Source organism: Nipponia nippon, unplaced genomic scaffold (assembly GCF_047370975.1).
Source record: "Nipponia nippon isolate SJK-2023a ecotype South Korea unplaced genomic scaffold, ASM4737097v1 scaffold_9, whole genome shotgun sequence".
Taxonomy (NCBI): Eukaryota; Metazoa; Chordata; class Aves; order Pelecaniformes; family Threskiornithidae; genus Nipponia; species Nipponia nippon.
The window spans coordinates 13,914,040-13,935,171 of NW_028262413.1; the positions used below are offsets into that span (position 1 = coordinate 13,914,040).

The following is a 21,132-nucleotide window of genomic DNA, read 5'->3' on the forward strand; positions in this document are numbered from 1 at the left end:
AAAGATCAATATAAAAATACCAGAGGCCTCTCCCCATTACCTTATGGCACATATAGGATCCACCCTTCTTCACTCTATCCGTTCCTGATGAGGGCCCTTTCTGTGGGGGAGAGGACACTGGTTAGTATTCAAGGAAAAACAATTGCCAATTACAGGGTAAAGGTAAAAAGCTGTAAGAATAGGGAGATGGATAAGGAGCAGCCATAAATACTCAAAGTAAACAAATTTCAGCTGCCTCTGTCTGACCAGAAAGCTTGAAATAATTATGTTGTAAAAGACTTGCAGACAGGTGAGAGAAAGTGTTCTCCCTCCCCGCTGCTGCAAATATTTAACATTCGAGTTGCTGTCCACTGGCCCAGTGCCTTGTGCTTCCTTTCTGTAAAGCACCTGATAATATGCTGCAAAAAGCACAGCAGCAATCATGAGAGAGTACTGATCTTTGAAAATAAGTGAATTTCTGTAGTTTCAGACTTTTCCTAAACACAGAGATTAGGAAATTTTCACACATGTAGTGAAATCTGTGATTCTTATCAGTCCCACTGCTACAAAACAAGCATGTGCAAATCCATGAGCCTCCAGGAACACAGAGAACTTCCACTTTCCTAAACACAGTTACACAGTTCGGTGGCCAGTTGCGATGAGGGGCTGCAATGCCCAAGGTTTGGTGCTTATTCGCTTCCCAGTCCAAAATCAAGTCTGAAACCCAAGTTAGTGACTGCGCAGCAAGACATTCTGTATCATCTCCCAGTCGCTATGTACTAAATCTGTTATTATGTGGGATCGTGACAGCTAAAGAGGTCTGCAGAAAGCACTGCACTTATGAGCAACAATTTTGGAATTGCGTGTACGTTTGCAGTGTAATGGATGTGATTTATTTGAAGTGCTTATGAAATTGGCCCTTGAATTGATTTAACGAGGTTATTTCACTCTCCTTTTTCAATTCCAACTCCAAAGGATGGCCTAATAGTTCAAGGAGAAAGCTGGGCTGCCTTGATAACACACTCCTTTACTTGCTTTGATGCATATTTATTACGCAGGTGAGCAATTCTCCCACTTCATTACTTTTAGCTGCAAAAGTTACTACCGCACTCATCTACTACTGCTTAGAGACTACCGCTATACTTCACATTACCAAATATTCTTACATGATTTCTACACTCCGCATGCATTAAGAAACTACTTTTAGGAAGGAGCCACAAGAATATCCGTCTCATAGAAGTGACAAACAAGATCAACAAAATAAATTGTGTTTTATTCGTTAACTGGCAAGCCTAGCCTAGAAGTTAGTACTGCCACTAAGAATCCTCTCAAAGTTGTAAGATTTACATGTATTTCTATTTCTGTACATGTTACACTAGCATGCAACAAAAATTTTTACATGTACAAGCCTCCAATAAAGAATTTTTTCACTTAACACAAGGTACAAGCTGTTGTTTCTTCACTGGCTGGTAGGGTGTATAAATCAAGTCTGTATTTCTAGACAAAACCTTATCAGAAGAATTTGTGGAATACAGGAAGAAAAAGAGAGCCATGATGTTCTCCAAATCCCTGCATTTTCTGCTAAGACCATTACCTTTATCAATAAATATCGGTTACAAGAAAGTCATCAGGCCAGTTTTTAGCAGTTAGGAAAAAAGAATTCATTGCTACAGAGTACGTAGATGATACAAAATGGTACCATAAAAGAGTACCATAACAGGTTAAAAACAGACAACTGCTGAAAAAAGAAATCCTGCCAATTATTTTGTCTCCTCCCATCCAGCAGCCAGCCATTTATTCTGGAAGTATCTGAAGGGTGCTGTGCTTTCTGCAAAGCCTTAAGAACAACACCTTGACCAATATAAATGCAGTCACCAAAGAAAAATCTCACTTCTGTAATATCTCCTGAATCCAGGAATAATTTCTCTTTAAGAAGTAGGTTGTTAAAGAGGGGATTTCACAGGCAATGACACCTCTCCGGCTTTTCTCAGCGTCCACTGATTGACACCTGGTCACCACGCTGTCCTACCCTGCATGAAGGGATATAGTTGTCTCCCACCCAGCTCCTGCATTACCAGAAGTGAAGTTCTCAAAGAATCAACACAAGACAAGCATTTGTAACACTGAATATAAATCACGGGGATTGTAAGAAAACCCTGAAAGCTGATGCTAGTACTGCAGAAGCTACCAACTACTTTGAGTCTTCATATGGAAAGCTTACCATACTGAAACTTCAGCAGTTTCACGTTTACTGCAAAATTTTATATGACAGGCAAAAAAAGAAAAAAAAAAAAAAAGCCTACTGCTGCATTTAATACCCTACAAATACTCAAGGAAAACCACACCCACAGGCACAGTCCGTTTGTTTCCAAGCCAGGGCGCTCCTCTGTGGGACAGGCTTGCTCCATTTCCAAGGTCTCTGGAAATCGTCTTCACAAAACTTGCATGTAGATGCACTTAGCCCCACTCTAAGATAAGCCACTAACAAGCACAATCAACTCAAACAGCCTGTTAATCTCATTTTAAGGGAAGCCAGAAGAAAACTGACCTAAAAAAAGCTACAGGAGAACAAGACAAAACAGAGAACAATGGAGCTGTTGAGCAGGATTTCCCATTGAAAACTAATGCAAATACAGAGCAGCAATCTTTGCTATTAGTTCCAAAGTAACTTTTATCAACTAAGAAGAGCATCCTAATTTAGGATTAGAAGGTTTATTGTCCAGCCATAAGACTAGTGTATGTTTCAGCAATTATACAGGGCTAACATATACTGAAGCAGCATGTGAACCAATGCAAATGGTAATTGCGTAAGCTCTTTTTATTAATTACAAACATCTTCTGCCAGGCAAAAATGGAGCATTAAAATTGTTATTTGGTAACAAAAACCCGAGTTAAATTGAACCCCCCAGCCTCTGAAGCAGGATCACAGCACTGAAACGCTTTATCACCCGCAAAAATCTGGTATAGTATTCTCCAATAATCTGTTCTATTACAAAACATTATCCGCTTGATAGATAATTCTTTAAAATCACTGAGGGCAAAGAGTTTATCGTAAAACAACTGGCAAAGTTCTTGGAAAAGCAGAAAATCACGAGACATTAGTTGGAGAAACAATCACGGCCTGTTTGACAACTGTCTATGGGCTCTGTTTAATTCCCTTGCTGCTGATATTTCCCTGTCTTGCTCCGCAGTTTAGCAAAGGAAAAGATAAAAGGAAGTTGGGATCACCAGATTTCCCTATAGTTGCATCCAGCTACTTACACATGTACAAAAGCAAACGCGCAAGTAGCTGTATACAAGGGACCGATTAGATTGATACCTTTCTCAGCTCCTGACTGCACTCAAATTAAGGAAGCCTAAAAAAGAGCCACAGATCCTCAAAGGTGAATTTAGTTCACCTTCCTAGTGTTAAAAATTCAGCTAACAAACTCTCCTCATTTGAGGGCTATTGCGGAATTAAAATGAGAACCATAACATTGAACATAGCAAGCAGTGATTATGCTTTCAGTCATATGTATCTCAGCTTCTCTATAAAAGGCACCACATATCACCAAGGTCCCCAGCAAAGCCATGTGAACTGATCTGAAAACAACCAGAACTAAGTGCAAAAGACATTCTTATTCCAGACTGATGAGCATCCCCACCACCATTTATATTGTTTTGTACTTCTGCATTCACAGGTTTGTCTACCCAAGGAGAACGTGGTGTCGGCATCCAGCATTGCGTTTCCTTTCTCTAACGGTTTGCTTTTGCATCCCGTGCAAGCCCCCTGCTTTGCGCTAGAGACTGAGGACTTCAAAGTCCCCCAGATGATCTGTCAGCCATATTTGCACCCCTGTACTACAGGAGCCCTTTGCTGGAGCTCCCAGTAAGTTCACAGCTCAGCCACTGTGGTAAAGCTCAGGGCAAGCAGCCGTCCTTCCCCTGTACTGCCTAATGCCTTACTTTTGTATTCCTTTCTCTAACCCCCCAGCCTTACTGAAGAAACCTGAAACATGTCACCTGCAGGAAGAAGCCACCCGGACTCTATTTTCTTAGCATATGAAGTTGAATGATTTTGTCTGGGTCGGTACAAGGGTGCTGCAGCTCCCTGGTCTACCTGTAATGTGAACTCTCTCTCTTACCCAAAACAAAGACCCTTTATCTCAGTTCGGAGCTGGCAACGGAAGAAGCCAGGTCCCTATGAACAAACTGGAATAAGAGATTTCAATTCCTTGAAAGGTGTGAATACCTAGATGTCCTTGCCAGCAACGCCCTGCTTCTGACGCTGTACACAAGTGTTCCACACATGCCCTTCTGCCTTCTGACCAGAGTCCTTTTCTTTGGGTGGTCTTTCTCCTACCTACATCACTTGCTTAAACTTTCTCTTGTTTTACAAGGTTTGCAGTCCTTACATCTGCAGATGTAGAAATGTAAATTCATTCCTGTCTGAGCACTGGCTGCTTAGAGTATTAAAAAAAATCCCAACCAACCCCTAAAAAAACTTCACTGCTTTGTCTTCCACAGAACTACGCAGCCTTCAGGTATGGCATCCTGAAAAGCGAAGATCCCCCCAGTCAATAGCTTTTCTAGAATAATGCATGCATTTAAAATACTTGGTAAAGTATAAGTGTACAAACATTATCTAACTTTGGCCAGACAATGTTACAGCTCAATATCACATATTTCTTATAATTAAAAGAAAGGAGAAAGCCTGCAATGTTCGTATTTGCTGATGCTTGTATCTTCCTTATAGATAAAGGAAACATGCTTTGATTGTGCTTACCCATAATAAAAACTAACCAAAGCACGGCAATTAAGGTCACATTTGATTAAAGCAAGCAAGTCTTTGTTCCATCAAACAATATTGTTCTACGCTATTATCTGGAGAAGCGCACCACCTGGTACTGAAGTGGAAGGACATTTGCTGTCCATGTGTAAAGAGCCAGAGCTGTCCAGACTTTGTTCCCAGATTTAAAGAACAGAGTTCACTGTATACTGGCAAGTTTATTTCGTAGTATAATGTTGTAAGAGACATATTATAGCCTGATTGCATAATTACAAGTGCTTGTGCATTCAATTACCAAAGCTTGTAAGTAGGATTATTCTTTAAAGAGAGTTATTAAAATACATCATAGAAGCTTTTTTAAAAATGAAAAAGAAAGTTGTATTTCTTTCATTACATCAAGCAAACGCTTTCTACAGTTGCATCATAATTTTCCAATGCACAGTCAGCTACACAGCCACTGTGTTGAGCTAAATCAGTTTTCAGAGAACTGCAGGTCATAAGAAACTATGCACTGTATAAAAAAATATCTGAGCCAGAAGTCGCCACAATTAAAATGGCTCCATAAAGGGATTGTGGTTTGACTGATCTCGCACACACTTGGCTACTGTCTGCCAAATGATCATTTACATTTTTCAAACAAACAAAAAAAAAACCAACCAAAAAACCAACCCTGGTGCTTCCTAGTCCTGCTCTTCTGCACCAAATGGTAGCTGCAAGACGTACTAAAGAAACTTTTTTTTGCGAGTTTGTCTTAAATTGTGGATTTTTTTCCACTCATGAGAAAAATCAGCCCAGAAGCACTTATTTCTGACAACAGCAGTGCTCTGGCTTTTCACCCACTGCCACTACTGGAGGAGCTGAAATATCAGTTTTACATTTTCTCAAGCGGATTTTATAATTCCCTCCAAACTGAGTTTGGCCACAGAAAACCCACCTCACCTACATGATTAAGACATGCTGCACGGCTGTCTTTGTACTGCTACGTGGCCCCATTCTGGGCAACTCCAAGATGTCTTCAAGTGCAAGCAAAATAATTTCAGAGAACGGCAACAAGACGGCTAGCTCCTTGACCTCCTGGCACTCACTCCAGTAAAGAATCCCTTCATAAAGTATCCCCCGAAGGCACAATGTGTACTGGCAAACAGCCATGGCAGATATCAGTGTGGCACCCTAAATCTAAATGCACAATAAAGTTCTGCTTAGAAAGGCTTTTAGTGGTTAGTGAACACAGAACATGGACAAGAACTATGCTGAGAAGGGAGGGGAAGTTAGAAGAACAGGTCACAATTGAGATGCTATTTCACTTGAAATTCAGAAAATTTAGAAGTTATTTCCATTTCCATGTATAAAAGTTTTCCACAGACAGCTGTTTTAGATTTGTCTTGTTCTGGTTTGTTCTGAATTCCTGACAGATGAGGTTTCCACTGGACTATCCCGCTGCACTAAGGGAATGTTACTGGCTTGGATGGGAGAGTAACAAGCCCATTATCTCACACAAAATCGAGGGACCATTCACTGTGTTCCAGATGACAACCAAGGTCATGCACTACATAAAATTTTTTACTTAAACCCCCTCCAAATATAATATTGTTTATTTGCTTTCACAGCTAGTCTAAGTACAGCACATTAATCTCCACCGAACCTGTATGCTTGTAAAATGGAGAGATTTTCATTTGCCGAAGTCAAAAATGAACAGAGACATTTGCAGCTCACTACATAAACTGATGAGAAGCAGAATTCAAAATAAAAGCTACTCGCTCCTCATGTTTTGAGCAAGCCACTACCGCTGCACAAATAAGTGTCTGGACTAGAATAGTTGAGGAGACTGTTAGTTGTAGAAGTGTGTGATTAAATTCTTAAAGAAAGGTCTGTACAAACAAGTCTCCAGTTATACTAATGCTCTGCTCTTAAAAGTTACATCCGTAACATATTATGATGCCTTTCAGTGCCACTAACTTGAAAGTTCTGGCTGCATCCCCAAAGCCCCACTACTGCTAATAGCGTCCCGTGTTCCTGGCACTTCATAGCTTCTAATTTCAAGGACACGGTACCAAGCTCTGCATTCTGTATACTTCGTGAGCTGCATAAAAATCTTTCAAGTTTGTTTATTTGGCTTCAATACTTACCTGCACAGGTCCTATACCTGGCAAAGAAGAGGAAAAACATTGGTTGTTCCATTGTTACAGAATAATTTAAATCTAATACCTTAAAAGGTAGCAAACAACTTACAAAGCACTTTCAGGTGTCCCAGTTTATTTTTGCTCTTGATAATTACTTGTGAATGCAAGCTGATCAGTTGGGGGGGGAATCTATGTGCAAAACTCCATACATTCCTTGTAACCAACCCACAGTATACCAAAATCTCTCCAGTACTAGAAAACTGCTTTGAAGATTTCAGATGTTAAACTAAATACGTTAAAAACTTCACTAAGCTCTGACCCTCTAGAAGAATTTCTCGTCTTTTAGGCAGAAAGAACACATCCTATATATAGGTTACACTGACTTGTACTCTGGAGAGACTTAAGAGATTGGCTCTCATATAGTGCTAATCATTTTTAATGTCTCAGAAGATACTGCAGCCTGGCTATTTTGGGACACCTTTCACATTATGAGATTCAGTTTCCTTATCCATTTAATCAGAAAAACCCTTTGGAATTCACTTTGAAGTGTTCTGCCTCAGACACTAGATTCTGACAATTAGTTTCCAACTGAAAAAACCTAAAAGCATCATTGTTAGCACCTAATTTTTAAAAACTTTCTGAAGCATCTGCAAAATGTTTGTGCTGAATTTAAAAACCTAAGCAAACTCATAACCACTTAAGTTTAACAGAGAGCAAGAGTCACACGACACTTGTTTCTCACCAGCACCTTAATTCAATACCGGAACACTGCTGAATTGACATTATAAACACAAAAGCATCTCATTTAAATAAGTCACTCTAATGAAGGCGCACCACTGCATTACTTAAGGAAAAGGATTTTTTTTTTTTTTCTTCAAGCATCATACCACAGTAGCTCTAGTTCAGCAAAATGCACAATCCTAGCTAGCTAGATTTTGTGCAACTTGGACAAGTTGGGAAGGCTGACACTGGCAGAGAAATCTATTTTTCTTTATAAAACGAAGTAAGATGAAGTTAACTAGCACCAAGGGCAGGGAATGGATTAGCTGAAAGCTACAGTTTGGATGAAGACTCCTGGAGGTTCTTTCCATTATTACTACAGTAACTTCCACATACATTAGTTGTTTCATGCCTTTCACCTACAAAAGCCAGTCATCTTACATGACAAAAAAAAAGCTCTAAGGCTTTGCCAGTGATGAGACAGAGCCTTTAAGAGTTATCTGTTTAAACAAATAATGCACATTACCTTATGCTAACCTACAGACAAAACCAAACAAAAAACTCTAGAACATATCTAGATGCAATAGACCCAAGATCTGTGACTTTTAAGTTCTATATACACACCGCATCAAAAGTGTTTTTAGTCTCCAGACTCGGCCTAGCTGCTCTATTTTTGCTTCCCAATGTTGCCGCTTCTTGCTAGGCAAGAAGACTTCTAGAGAGCTATGCACTTTTCCCTGCCCCGAGAGGTCACTGTACAAACGAGCAGCCAAAACTGAAGTAGCTGTGAGACTGAGAAAGAGATGAACAAGAGCAGGGACAGTTGCAATATGCTACGAACTGCCAGACCTGCGTTCTTTCCCAGGGACACAGATGCTGTGTGTCCCTAAAAGGGTGCGGGTGGGCAAGGGGTCCTTTCCCCCGCCCCAATTAAGGCAGCGTACGCAGATCATGGTGCACGGGTTCCAGGCACTGAGGTGAAGCATCAGTAGCAGGAAGGGTAAGGCAGAAGTTTCCCTGGTACAAACCATGGGGAGTGACCACACCGTCTGGAACAGAAAGCTCAGCCTTGCTCACTCTCCTCCTCCTCCCCTGACTTATCAGGCCACAATCAAATCAATACTCACCTACCCTGACACAGGAAAGTTTGCTAGCTTGATTGTTCTTCACTTTCATCCAAATTTACATTCTGCTAGCTACTCAACACTTCACTTTTAGAAACATTGCTCTTAAACCGGCCTTGTTTTCATTCATAAGGTACCAAAAAAAATTATCCTTAGTTGCATATAAAACACCCACCAGAATGGAAACAGAATTGCAAGACAGCAGATGTGTCTCTCCTAATCAATCAGTATACAAACAGGAAAAAAAAAAAAATCTAAAGAATCGGTTTGAATGCTAAGTGTAAGTCCTATGTAGATTTCAGCTGTACATGTGTGCAAGCTATGAGTCAATGTTGGAAAAAGACAGGTGTGTTTATACATTCAAGAGACAATTCATGCAATACAGCTTTCCATTATTGCTGAATTACAGAAACTGGCAGAAAATGTTGACTACTGTGAAATATCCAAATCACATCATATGAATTTGTGCAGTATGTGAGAAAGGTAGTAGATGGAGATACAACATGGCCAAAGTCGCAAAGAAAAAGGAGGTTCTTTGGCCATTGCTCGACCACTAAGACTGGCTACCAACAAAAATAAGAGAATAGTCCATCCTATTTTAAATCAAACAAGAAAAAAGCTACCATCCCAAGCATTTCACTTACTTGGGAAGATGTATGTAGTGCACTGTCCAACACATAACTGAAGTCACTAGAGAGACCTGTGGTATCTTACTGGGATAAAAGTAACTTGAAATTGGCCAATGTGATCGGTATGGGTTAGGAGGTCTCCAGATGCTCCATCAGTGTGCTGGAACTACTAGTGCAGATCTAGAGCAATCTAGACCCTAAGATGAGTCTGATTTCTCTTGCTAGATACGTCCTCCCGGAAGAACAGCAGAATGTCAACTTCTGCAATGTACAGAAGAGCAAAAAAAAGTTCAGCAAGTTCCTCAAGCTACTTCCAATTGCTGACTTCCCAGAAAGGCCTCCAATTATGTCTGGCACACCAAAGAAAGACTACACATATCATAAAGAGACCACAGCATGGGGATACTCAAATCCTGCAGCAAACAGAGAGCTCCTGCCCCATGAGGTTTAATTGGTTTTCTCATTACAGATAACTGTGTCTGAACAAAACAAGCTCTCCGAGAGCAGAGCAGGGCATTTCTCAGATTTAGTCATCCTGGATAAAGGAGAGAGAAGGCAATATAATACTAGAACTTGAATCTACTGAGAGATCCTGCACGAGAAACCCCACATACAAAGCTTACCCTGCAGGACCTCTTTTGCTGCCTGCCACAAAGAAAACCAAAGATTAACCTCTCAAAGCCTGGTAAGCTACTTCTCCCCATAAACTTCAGCTTTATTACATGTTGAGTTTTAAACAAGCTAGTAGAAGCCGTAAAGTTAACTCACGATGGTTTGTTCTCTACCTGGGGGGGGACGGGACCAACAAAAGCCCAAAAAACCCCATTAGTATAGCTTGTAGAAACATACACCAACAAAAAGACGGCTTTTTTTTTTTTTTTGAAAGCAATTCCACTGCATTGGCAAATTCTTTATTTATGCAATATGACGCCAGTTTGGAAGTAGTCAACTGCTAATCAGTTGTGGAGGCCTGTCCAACAAAAAAATAAAAAAAATAAAATTGCACTACAGCACTACAATTCCAGTGTTGATGACCTGTGGTGTGTGATACTTCCTAATTCACCAGAACACAGCCCATCCCACCCCAGACACAGCAGAGAGGAGCAAAGAACAGCAGGTTTTCAAACAGCAACCAGATCAAAGTAGCAAGAGGGAATTCTATACGTCATGTGATGCCAATAAAATACTTACAGGGTTGTGAACTTCTTCTGTTGAATGATGAACAGCCCACCAGTCAGACGTCCATTCCCAGGCATTTCCTACAATGTTGTACAAGCCATATCCATTGGGAGGAAATGCAGTGACCTATACAAGATATGGAACACAAGTGCCAGTTCTGTAAACCACTCAACATGAAATAAGGTTTTTAATCCTGAAGACCAGTCTGCTGAAGGTGCATTTGTTTTTGCTAGGAGCTTCTGCCTTCATATCTCAAAAGCAGACACCAAATTAGGAGTACAGAACTATAACACTTTTACAAACTCCATTTCAATAGAACAGAACAAAAGAATGAACTATTATCATCCTCGATGTTCTCAGCACCACATTTCCGCTATGGCATGTAGCATCTTCTCATTGGTTTTGGAGATTGATCCTCTAAAGAGAGGCACTGTTTGACCAACAGACACAGACCTGCACATAGCATTAGCGATTTGACCTCCATGCCCTTGCTTACAAATTCCAGATTCCCCTTCCCACTAAAGAAAAGCAAGGGTGGCTGTGAACTCATGCATATGCAGACTTCTCTACTGATGAAACTTTTTGGACTTACTTTAACTGTCATTTAATAATTCATTCACATTCTTGATTGCCTTTACAATTCCATGCCATTGTTTGCCATACTAGACAGACTCAACCCTTCCAAAAAGGGAAGTTTCATTTCTTTTAAACTATTGCATGATTTTTGTGCCTTGGGAACAACTACCCAAAAAACGAGAGTTCAAAAAATTGTAATGCCAAAAGTGCAAGCAGAAAGTATTTCAGCATCTGACTATAAACTGACTGGAAAGGGAGAAGAGAGGTCAGTTTGAGAGGAACTAAAAGTTAAAATGAAAGTAATCTTTACTTTTCAATTAGCTTTTAAAAAGCGTCCCCTGGTAATACTCAAGCCTACAGTGAAATATACTGAAAAATCTAAAGGTGAAAGAGTACAGGAATGGAAAATGGTTCATTGTGTTGAACACAGACCTCAATTTTAGGCAGACTGAGTTCATTTCCATGTGATTAATTCACTTTGAGACACACTTACAGGCGCAGTTCCTTTGTATCCATCTTCTGCAGTGTTATTAGTGGGGAACACTCCCTGCCAGATATTGGCATAATGTTGACCTTTTGGCTGAAGCTTGTTGCCCCACGGGAAAAGTCTATTAAAAGACATACAGAGAAACAGTTGTCAAACACTTTTTTTTTTAATAAAAAAATGAGACACACCACACACACACCCCCTTCCTCCCCACCTTACCATAGAGAACTGTTTGTATTCCAGTTCCATTTGTACCAACACCTAGCAGGTTTTCAAGGAGATCAAGGGTTTGTCACACCTCCTCCTCTCTTGGGCTCTCTGCATTCTGCTCCCATTATAGAGTTCAGATTACAATATACCACTTAACCATTTAGGGAAATTCACTTACCTAAAGGAATCTGTTCAGAGTAAGTCTATGTTATATTTACCATAGATGTATACCACACAAGAAAAAGACATTGAGGGTAATAAAAACCCACACAACTCTTCCCTATCTTGTTAATACCAGTTTAAGTATTTATCAGGGACACATTTGTGACAGGTACCTATTCTCAAGGCCTCCTCGACAGCTGTATTCCCATTCAGCCTCAGTTGGTAATCGCTTCCCTGCCCATGTGCAGAATGCCACAGCATCGTTCCAGGAAACATGGAGAACTGGATGATCCATTCTGGGGAACAAAATAAATAGGACAAGATCATCGGCAGAACTAGGCAATATCACAGCTATACAGCACAAGCACTTCATGAAACTCTTAAAAGAGATGGCCACGAAGGACTGAGGAAGTTCACAGTTCAGTTGCAACTGGACAACGTATCAGATTAAATAGCTTCTTTTCTGTAAAAGTAAAGAAAGACAGCAAGCTACTAGTAGATGCTGGATGGGGAATGCAGCCAACAGAGCAAAAACAAGGAAGAGGAAAAAATTAAGTTCTGTTTGTCTGATCATGCTTTTATGTACAGCTCTATACAGTTAACAAAGACATTTGTAGCTTGTGCTTTCTCATGGTCTCACCTCAGAAACCTGCTGCACCCAGGAGCCAGTGAAGAACTACAGATACACTGCCTTCTGTGGAAATGTAGGTGCTCAGAGACCCAAAGGAAGACACCAAAAGCCTGCAGCATTACTGCTCCTTGCTAGGCTAGTTTAACGGTATCTTAACAAGAAGCCAAGATTCTCAACAGGAAAATTTACATTGCAATTTAACGGCAAATGCTCTTCACTTCCCTCTGCACTCTTCTCTTTGCTGCAGGTTCGTTCTTTGCTGTCAGTTGTGGGACTTTTGAGGGAGAGGTGAGATGAGAAAGCGTCCTTACTCTTAGCAGCATCAACTTTTGCAGCACCCAGTCCAGGGTGAACAGTGAACTGCAGAAATTTAACACAAAAGTATTTCTCTTTGGGTGTTTCAAGCAGTCCACAGCTTACACAAAAGCTCCCACCTTTCCTTTGGTTTGGTTCCAGGATTGCCCTTAAAATCCTGGTTGCTTTTTCCAGAAAAAGACTGAAACAATCATTCTTGTCAAAAGGATCCCCTGCATCCAAGCCTCTAACAGACCAAGATACTCAAGAGTGGAGGGTACTGGTTCAGAAGACAGATACAGAGGACTTCCTCTTAGCTTGTCTTTCCTTCCTCATTTAATAAGCCAGCATATGCCTGTTGGTCCATTAGGCTACTTCCATGTGGCAAGTACACCAGCAGTTGTACTAGGCTAGGTTTGCGCCATACTTCTACAAAACTAGATTTACATGGCAGGTTTCCAACTCTTATCTGCTGACTGTGACCTAAATTTCTGTCTCCCGCTAACAACGCCTCCTGATATTATCTCTATTTTTGCCTCAGATAATTCTTCCATTGCCCTTGGAGAACAGACAACGGACTCATTACTAAGCAGTTCAGCCATCAGATGATGTTACACTAACATAGCCCTGTCCTTAGAGGACTCAAAAACATGCCAGCATCTACTAGATCTAGGCTAGAGCCTGACTTGATTTCAAACAGCAGTTTTGAAACTTTAACGAGTTGATTAGGGCAGCTAGCACCAGCTTCATTGACACCTGCCTAGCAAGAGAAAGAGTTGCAATATAAGAGGTCCCAAATGAAGACAGTCACATCTAAGTAAGCATACAGTAATATATATAATTGAAAAATGGCTTTCAACATGTGCAACCCAGGGCTAGTTCTGCAGTATCCATAAAAAGCACCTGAGAATAATGAGGCCTTTTGATTTTCTAGGCATAAAATTCATTCCACTTCTGAACTGAAAGAGGCTGTATAAAGACATGGATCAGCAAGCTTCAGAGTTCATGCTAGCAAAGCACGGCACTAACTATAGGCTAAGGAAAAATACAGTTTTCCAAAGCATTTAGAGCTTCTAGATAACAAAGTCACAACTGATTTTCTACAATAGCCAGCCTACAAAGTCAGAATACATTAAAAAGCACAACACTCTTCAGTCATCTGCTGCCAGAGAGATAGGCCTCCAAATTCCAGATGGAGAACACACTACATGGACTCCTAGAATACGCATGCAGCTAGTACTCAGTTTTCCTCTCCAAAACTGGATCTGCACTGAATGCTCTGAAGTTGCTGATCCTCTAAAGATCTACTCTGTTTCACTGCTGATCTATAAATGTGAATAGAAAACACACTGAAGCACACTTCAGTATGGTCTCTTTTCCCTTGGATGGAAAGTGCTTATAGAACTTTTTGAAATACTGCTACCCATCGACTATACAACCACTGAATATTGCATGCAACACACTAGAAGATGTGAAAATAGTCATAGAAGCAGCAGCAAGTAGGTTACTAATTAAAAATCCTTTCTTGCACTTCCATTCCTGATGGAAGTTTACAGGTATATTTACAAGCACTGTGTATTATAATTTGAAAGGCCATTTATGGCTTACCTGTTGGAGATACTGGAGTCAGGACCCTCGGGCTGCTTCCAGCTGGCTCCTTTCACAGGCAACCACCAGGGAGCAGCTGCAACCTGAAATGGGACAAGAATGGCCAGGAAAGACCACTTAAATTCCCAGCTAAAGGCTATTGTGAAAAGCCACCATGTGACAACAGGCTACAAAGCTTTCACTCACAGCTCATGGCTCTGCCTGCAGCCAATTGACCTCTTACTCGAACATTACCAACATGATCTTTTATTCCACATTCCAATACTGCTGGCCAGGGAATAGCGCGAGGTATGGAACAGCACAAAGAAAATACCACCCAAAAAACAAGCGAGAGGAAGACCAAATCCTGAGCACACTTTTCTGAAGTACTGCCCTCTGGCTGTCTCTCCTTCCCTTCTACATTTTCTCACCTGCAGGTCTGATAGAAGGCACAGTTTATTCTCTTTGAAGGCACAGCCTTCAGCACGCTACCTGTAGTGGACCAAACTGTCCTCTCAGAAATTCTCAGTTATAGTTCTTCACCTATGAAAACATATGCCAAGAACATTCAGATGGTAATGGATGGAAGAGGTCATCTGGAACATTACAGTTTTACTCGATTCTTTTACAACAGTATGCCCACAGGACAGTTAAACCAGCTAACCTCCTGGCTGAATTCAGTCTGACACATTCTGCACAGATGATAAAAAAAAAAAAACCAAACAGTTTTGGCTTAAAGAGAATTTTCATCTCAATTATTTGCTCCCTAGACTCAGTGTTTTGCAATAACTAAAACAAAATCCTGATGACATCCTTTAACTAGGGACAAAACATGCATCTTGAAACACATTTGCTTTCCAGTTAATTAACTCAGTAAGCTGATATTAAATTATTTGCTATCAGCTTCCAGAAGGTGGAGACAGAAGAGCCACAGAAGTCAAGCGAAGCCTTTTCCGCCCCCCCTCAGCTGGTTTACTGAGCAACATCAAGCAGACAAAATACTCTGTAACAATGCAGGCATTGAATACTTCTCTAACCAAAAGTCTCAGATTTGGTTCTGCAATGACAAGGAATTATTCCTGAAATACATTAATTAAGGATTTCTTCTATTAAGCTTACTTCAAAGCTGAGAAGGTCAGTGCACAGCACATTTAAATATTCTATTCTGATTCACATTCATTTAGAAATACTTACCTTAATAATGGCTCGTTTCAGAAAACTGAGGCAGAAAAAGAACACTTATGCTAACCATCAATAGTGGTTTTATTCCAGCAGCTTGAGTGCTTGCTTCCAAAATACTCCTGTTACAGACGTAATTTCCATAATGAACAAAACCCAAAGTAAATAAGCCTCCAATGCTTTAGGAGTTAAACAACCTACCAGCTGGTTAGCCCTAGACCTAGGAGACACAGGTGATGCTCTAACACTGGCCTGTAGAACAACCTTCAGCAACTTCTGCCCTTTCTACTGCCCCTCAGCCTTCCCCGCTCTAGAGACGGCAAAGGGAAGAAGTAGAATATTTATTTCTCCTCATCATGCTGCTAAACCAACTTTGTAAAGTGTTACACACACAGGTAGGAATTGTGCCAAGAGCGTCATCCTTTAACCCACCAAATCCTTCACAGGAAAGTCCAAAAGTAAAAGTCAGTGAAAGATGGTACTCGGGAGACAGAGCATCAGCCGGGTCACACAACTTTAACAGCAACTTCTGGGAGGAAGCTGCATCCTTCAGCAGTGACAAGCATTTAATACGTAATTACATGTGTGCGAGAGAAAGTTATTTATGACAAACGTAAGTTGTTAAGAAAATCTCTGGTCCAAGCTACGCATCAGATCCCTCATTTGAGCATTTCAGTAGGAAAATAAACTGTAGCACCCAAGAAATAGAAGTGCTGCTAATACACAAAGACATATTATCTTATTTTTAAAGCATCTGATCAATCTATGCTAACAGCTCCCATGACAGCTTTTCACTCTTCTCCCAGCAGATACAGATTTTGCCTACAGCATACATCTGGGTACCTTACCTAAAAGCTCGTTGTAAATCAATAGGAATCCTGGACTAAAGCTGCAGAGTTGTTGGCTCAAGCTCAGCTGAAGAGCCCACAGCTCTTTGCAAGCTCTAGGCAAGAGCGCTGGAATCCCTAAACACCCTTGCGGACTCCTGCAGGCTGGGAAGCCATCCACACGTGGGTTTCTGATGAGTGAAGACATCAGTGTTAAATAGAGAAGAAATAAAGATGCTCTCAGCAGCTTGCTGATGACTGAGATGTTCTGTCCACGTGCTCTCTATCTAAATGGGACCCTCCAAGCATCCTACTAAAATCATGACATTTCTTAAAGATCCTGCTTTCTGATCTCCCTGGCATGACAAGGACATAAATCAACAATACCAACCACATAATTCTGGCTCAGTGTCTACCAAAGCCAATGACATTCTCCCCACAATCGGAGCCCCTACCCTTTTCAAAAAAGCATGAGAAGTATTTAATCTGTTACTAGAAACTGCAGCTCTGTTACTGAGCATTCAAACCCAAAGATGGGATCCTCATTCAGAGATACTCAACTCAATTCTCATAGCACTAAAGCTTCAGAATGACCAAGCTGCTGAACAGGTACTACAGTCAATAGGCTTAAAACTAGTCTGATTTAACCAGTTCTTTGTATATTTTGTGCTTTAACTTTTAATCTATACTCAAGATCGGACAGAAATCCAAAGTTAGAATTTTACAGCTCTTTAAGGAAAACAAGAGAGCCGCAGTACTATTTGTCAAACGTTCTCCATGAATCTGAACGATCATGAGTAAGACTTCATCATGATAGTTTTAAGCACAACACATTTTTGTAAATTAAACTGCTGGTTTCTGGATAAAAATCTCTGCAGGAGACTGCAAAGACTTACGCTTTAGAAGACTTTAATTTTGGAAAACATTTTTGTTATGCAAAAGAAAAAGCAGATGCTTTCAATCAAAATGGTTTATTTTAAACTGAGAAAAATATAATCTCTCCGCACGAGAGCACTACATGTGCACGTCTTCTGTTTCTGGCTCTGCTGAACTGAACGCCAAATGGCTGCCAGTCTTTGCAGAACACCCAGATCTTTAGAGAAGTTACACATATAGTACTAGGACAGTGACAACAGTGATAGACTACGTACAGCCTTCAATAATTAATTGGAAACTCATCTAAGTCAGCCACTGACACCAGTGAACATGCACCGAGATCCTCCTTCCAAAAGAGAAAGTCCTGTACCTGAAATTTACAGTCCTGTCAAAAAACTTCTCAGAAGTCTTTAAAGCTTTTAATTGCTCTAAATCTAATTAGTAGAACAGCTAATTAGATAGAGATATCACAACATCACAGTTAATGCAGCAAAGCCCTCCCTTGCCACTAATGAGCTTAGTTACTTTCATAATGCTTAGAGCTCTCATGCTTCACTCCAAAACGTGTTCTGGAGACTGGCAACAGATTCGTTTTGTAAAAATAGCAGCCTATGCTGCTGAATAGATCTTGAAGAGATACTGAATTAGAGGACAATATCTCCTTCATTTTGATTAACTCTTTACAGCATAACCTATCACTTGTAACAGAATCGGTTCAGCATAACTGCTCTGCCAACGTTACGCAACTGCCTTAATATATAAGGAAATGCAGTTTTAGGAGCAAAGCACATTTCAGAGGCAGAGAAGCTCAATGCTTGTTTTGTTCTGATCCAGCTGAAAACTTGGATTATCCAGCTCTCTGTTCCAGGATTAAACTTTAAGAACTCACTGTCCTGCTTATCACAGACTCATAGCACTGTCAAGAAAAGAGAACACGATATGATAATACTGGGAAGATGTACTAACAGTTAACTCCGACCTACAAGTCTTCCACTCAAATGAAGCAATTTGCAGAACTGAAGCCTATACTCCCACTATCAGCTTGCATAAAATTCAAAGTTTTAAGTATTCAATTTTCTTTTCAAAGTAGGCTGGGATATCCTAACTTTAATTGCTCCATTAACTGGCGATTTCAAGATTTTTAGACTACTTTACAATTATCTTGAAGATAATTCCTTCATAAATGCACATAGAAAAAAATGAAAGGGAAGAACATCAGGAAAGTCAGTTTCATCGTCAGCATTACACCGTTACTGGCACTGCAAAAGCAGTAGGGGAATACCCTTAAAAACACACACACAAAAAAACCCCCAAAACCCAGCCAATAACCATGAAAACATTTGTCCTGGTCTTGCATCTAAGACAGCACTGGCCATGTTAGATAAAAACAACCCCCCACTTTAGCTCCAAATTTTAAATTCAAATCACATTTCTGTATTAGAAGAATTACCAAAAATAAACTCAACTGAGTAGCTAATCTTGGCTCTAATTCTATTTCTAATATGCAGCAAGCCACTTGAAATAACAAAGCTGTAGATTTTAACCTTAAGTCAGGCCCATAAGATGATGAGAAATTCATGCTGTTGTCCAGACACGTAGGACCAACCATGTTTTTTTGATGTGCTATTTTAATATAACAAGGCCTGCATACACTAGGTCAAGATAAACATAGGGAAGAAGCAAAAGTTATTGCAGAGTAAGAACTTTAGCAATTTAGGAATCAACTATCTGAAAAGAGATTTTCTGAGTGAAAAGCAGTGTAAGTCTGGAAAACACTTCACAAATCATTTATGAAGTGGTGGGTTCTTAAAGAAAGATACGCACGCTTCAGTTTCAGAAGCTGACTTAACTGGTTACCATTTGTTTGAATCAGATTGTGTTAAGCACTGTACATCTTTAATTTGCAAAAGCATCCTCTTGGCTGCAAAAGCAATGTGTACATAGGCTGGGAGCCAGGAAGTTATGAAGCATTATCTCTGGGAAATACACCCAGTGTTCTGCACACCCTCATTGCTAGCATTGGTAGGGCATGGGAAAAAATTAGTTATTCAGTAAAGGATACACTTTTGCGATGAGGTTTTATTTTATCCATGTAAAGCAGATACATATAAATCTCTGTCAATTTTTCCTCCTCTAAGCCATATGCTAAACCCTGAACAGCTGATTAATGAACTACTGAAGAAAGAGGCAGACAGAAAATAGAACATTTTTAGTAGGGCAGGGAGTTTAAGAAATAAAAATAATTATTGTGAAACAGATGAGCCACTGTCATTTTCCCCTCAGAAACTGCAAAGAAATTACATTCTGGTCCTGGTCATGAGTTGCTTTACACCTGTTTTTCTAAGTAGCATTAGTGTACCTTCCCAACAACTCTCAAAAACTCCTTCCCTCATTAAGATTCAGGGCAGAGATCTCTCTCCCAGCTTCTGCAGGCAGCTCCCAAGCACATATCACTACAGCACCTCCTTCCCTCCGCAGTACGGGAGCCCACCCTGCCAGCCGGGCACTGCCAATAAACAGGTGACGTTAACATACACCTGCCTGCAGGAGCAGACCATGGGTATGAACAGATCAGTCGAGCAGCGGGATCGTGATTCAGCAATCCCAGCCACCGGCAAGCAGCAGCTATTCTGGGCCGCTGCCGTGGCACAGCCCGGCTCTCAGCTGACGCTCGCCCACGCAGCGCTTTGGCTGGCTGCTGTCACTGCCTTCGCGAAGTCCTGCTCCGGGTCAGCGCGGGAAATCAGCGGTGGGCAGAGACAAAGCCTAGCCCGCCCCTGATTCAGCTCTGCAGTCAGATTCCGAACACATCACACCAGGAGGGGCAGTTTGAAACACGCTGGAGCCATGCAGTGGTCCCACTCGATTTTAAAGCCGTCTTCCAAACGCAAGGAAAAGCCTTTCGGCAGATGCACGCTCCCTGTTCACCTTCGCCAGTCCGCAGCTCTGCTTCTCCTTTTTATCGGTGCACTGAAAACGGCAGGAACATGACCTATTTCTATGCAGTACATCATCTCTATAGCAACGGGCTCGTGTTTAAGTTGAAACAGCTGTAACTGAGTCAGGGAGACACTGCAATGTAAATAGTGTGGAAGCGAATACCGCTTCAAGGCTCAAGACAAAGAATAGATCCCTCCAAGCCAGTTATCAAGGTTGTCATAGTAGCTGCATAAGGGAGACATAATCTACATATGCAGCTATAATTCATATTTGTACTTGAATATATTCTGCAGAGAAGAACAAACAGTCTATAATTATGTACATAAACTGCACTGAAACGATTGTCAAATTCTCCACCAAATCAGTAATTAAGCACACAAACAGCTTAGAAGTAGACAGTTGAGTACTTTTTCCAGAAGATAACTAATACTTGATGTTGCTAGCTTCTGCAATGCTACAGCAAGTCCCATGCTATTTATTATATCAATTAAAAGTCCCAGCTCCCCAAAAGCTCTAATTACAGAAGAATGTTTTCATTCTTATTTTCTAAGGTTTCTAGAGTCCCTCATTAGCTCAGAAATGAAAGCAATAAAAGGTTTTTGTTTAATATTGAATATTTATATTTTTGTCCTTGAGTTAAGTCCCAATATTTTAAAGTAGTTTGAAATTGCAGGACTGCAAAAAGGAAAGGCAGCAGCTTTATAGAATAAGAACAAATATATTTTAAGTCATCAGTTAGAGAAAAGATTTCAGACTTAATTGGAAACTAGCACTTGACTTTTATGAAGAGACCTTTTCCTTTGCATAAGGAAAGGTCATTGAATCTCGTTCAAACAGCGTAACA

The 21,132-nt window shown here is 40.6% G+C and overlaps 1 protein-coding gene across 4 annotated transcripts in view; it reads right to left on the bottom strand.

Moving 5' to 3' along the window:
* The window catches only part of SUMF1 (sulfatase modifying factor 1), a 38,000-nt gene that overhangs the window by 3,565 nt on the left and 13,303 nt on the right, over nt 1-21,132 (bottom strand). For all 4 annotated transcript variants that reach the window (XM_087744228.1, XM_087744226.1, XM_087744227.1 and 1 more), the window contains 5 exons: nt 14,488-14,570; nt 12,128-12,250; nt 11,589-11,703; nt 10,532-10,645; nt 41-100 (listed from right to left, as the gene is read on the bottom strand). In XM_087744228.1, coding sequence (XP_087600354.1) covers nt 41-100; nt 10,532-10,645; nt 11,589-11,703; nt 12,128-12,250; nt 14,488-14,570 — 495 coding nt within the window. The remainder of the gene's footprint in view (nt 1-40; nt 101-10,531; nt 10,646-11,588; nt 11,704-12,127; nt 12,251-14,487; nt 14,571-21,132) is intronic.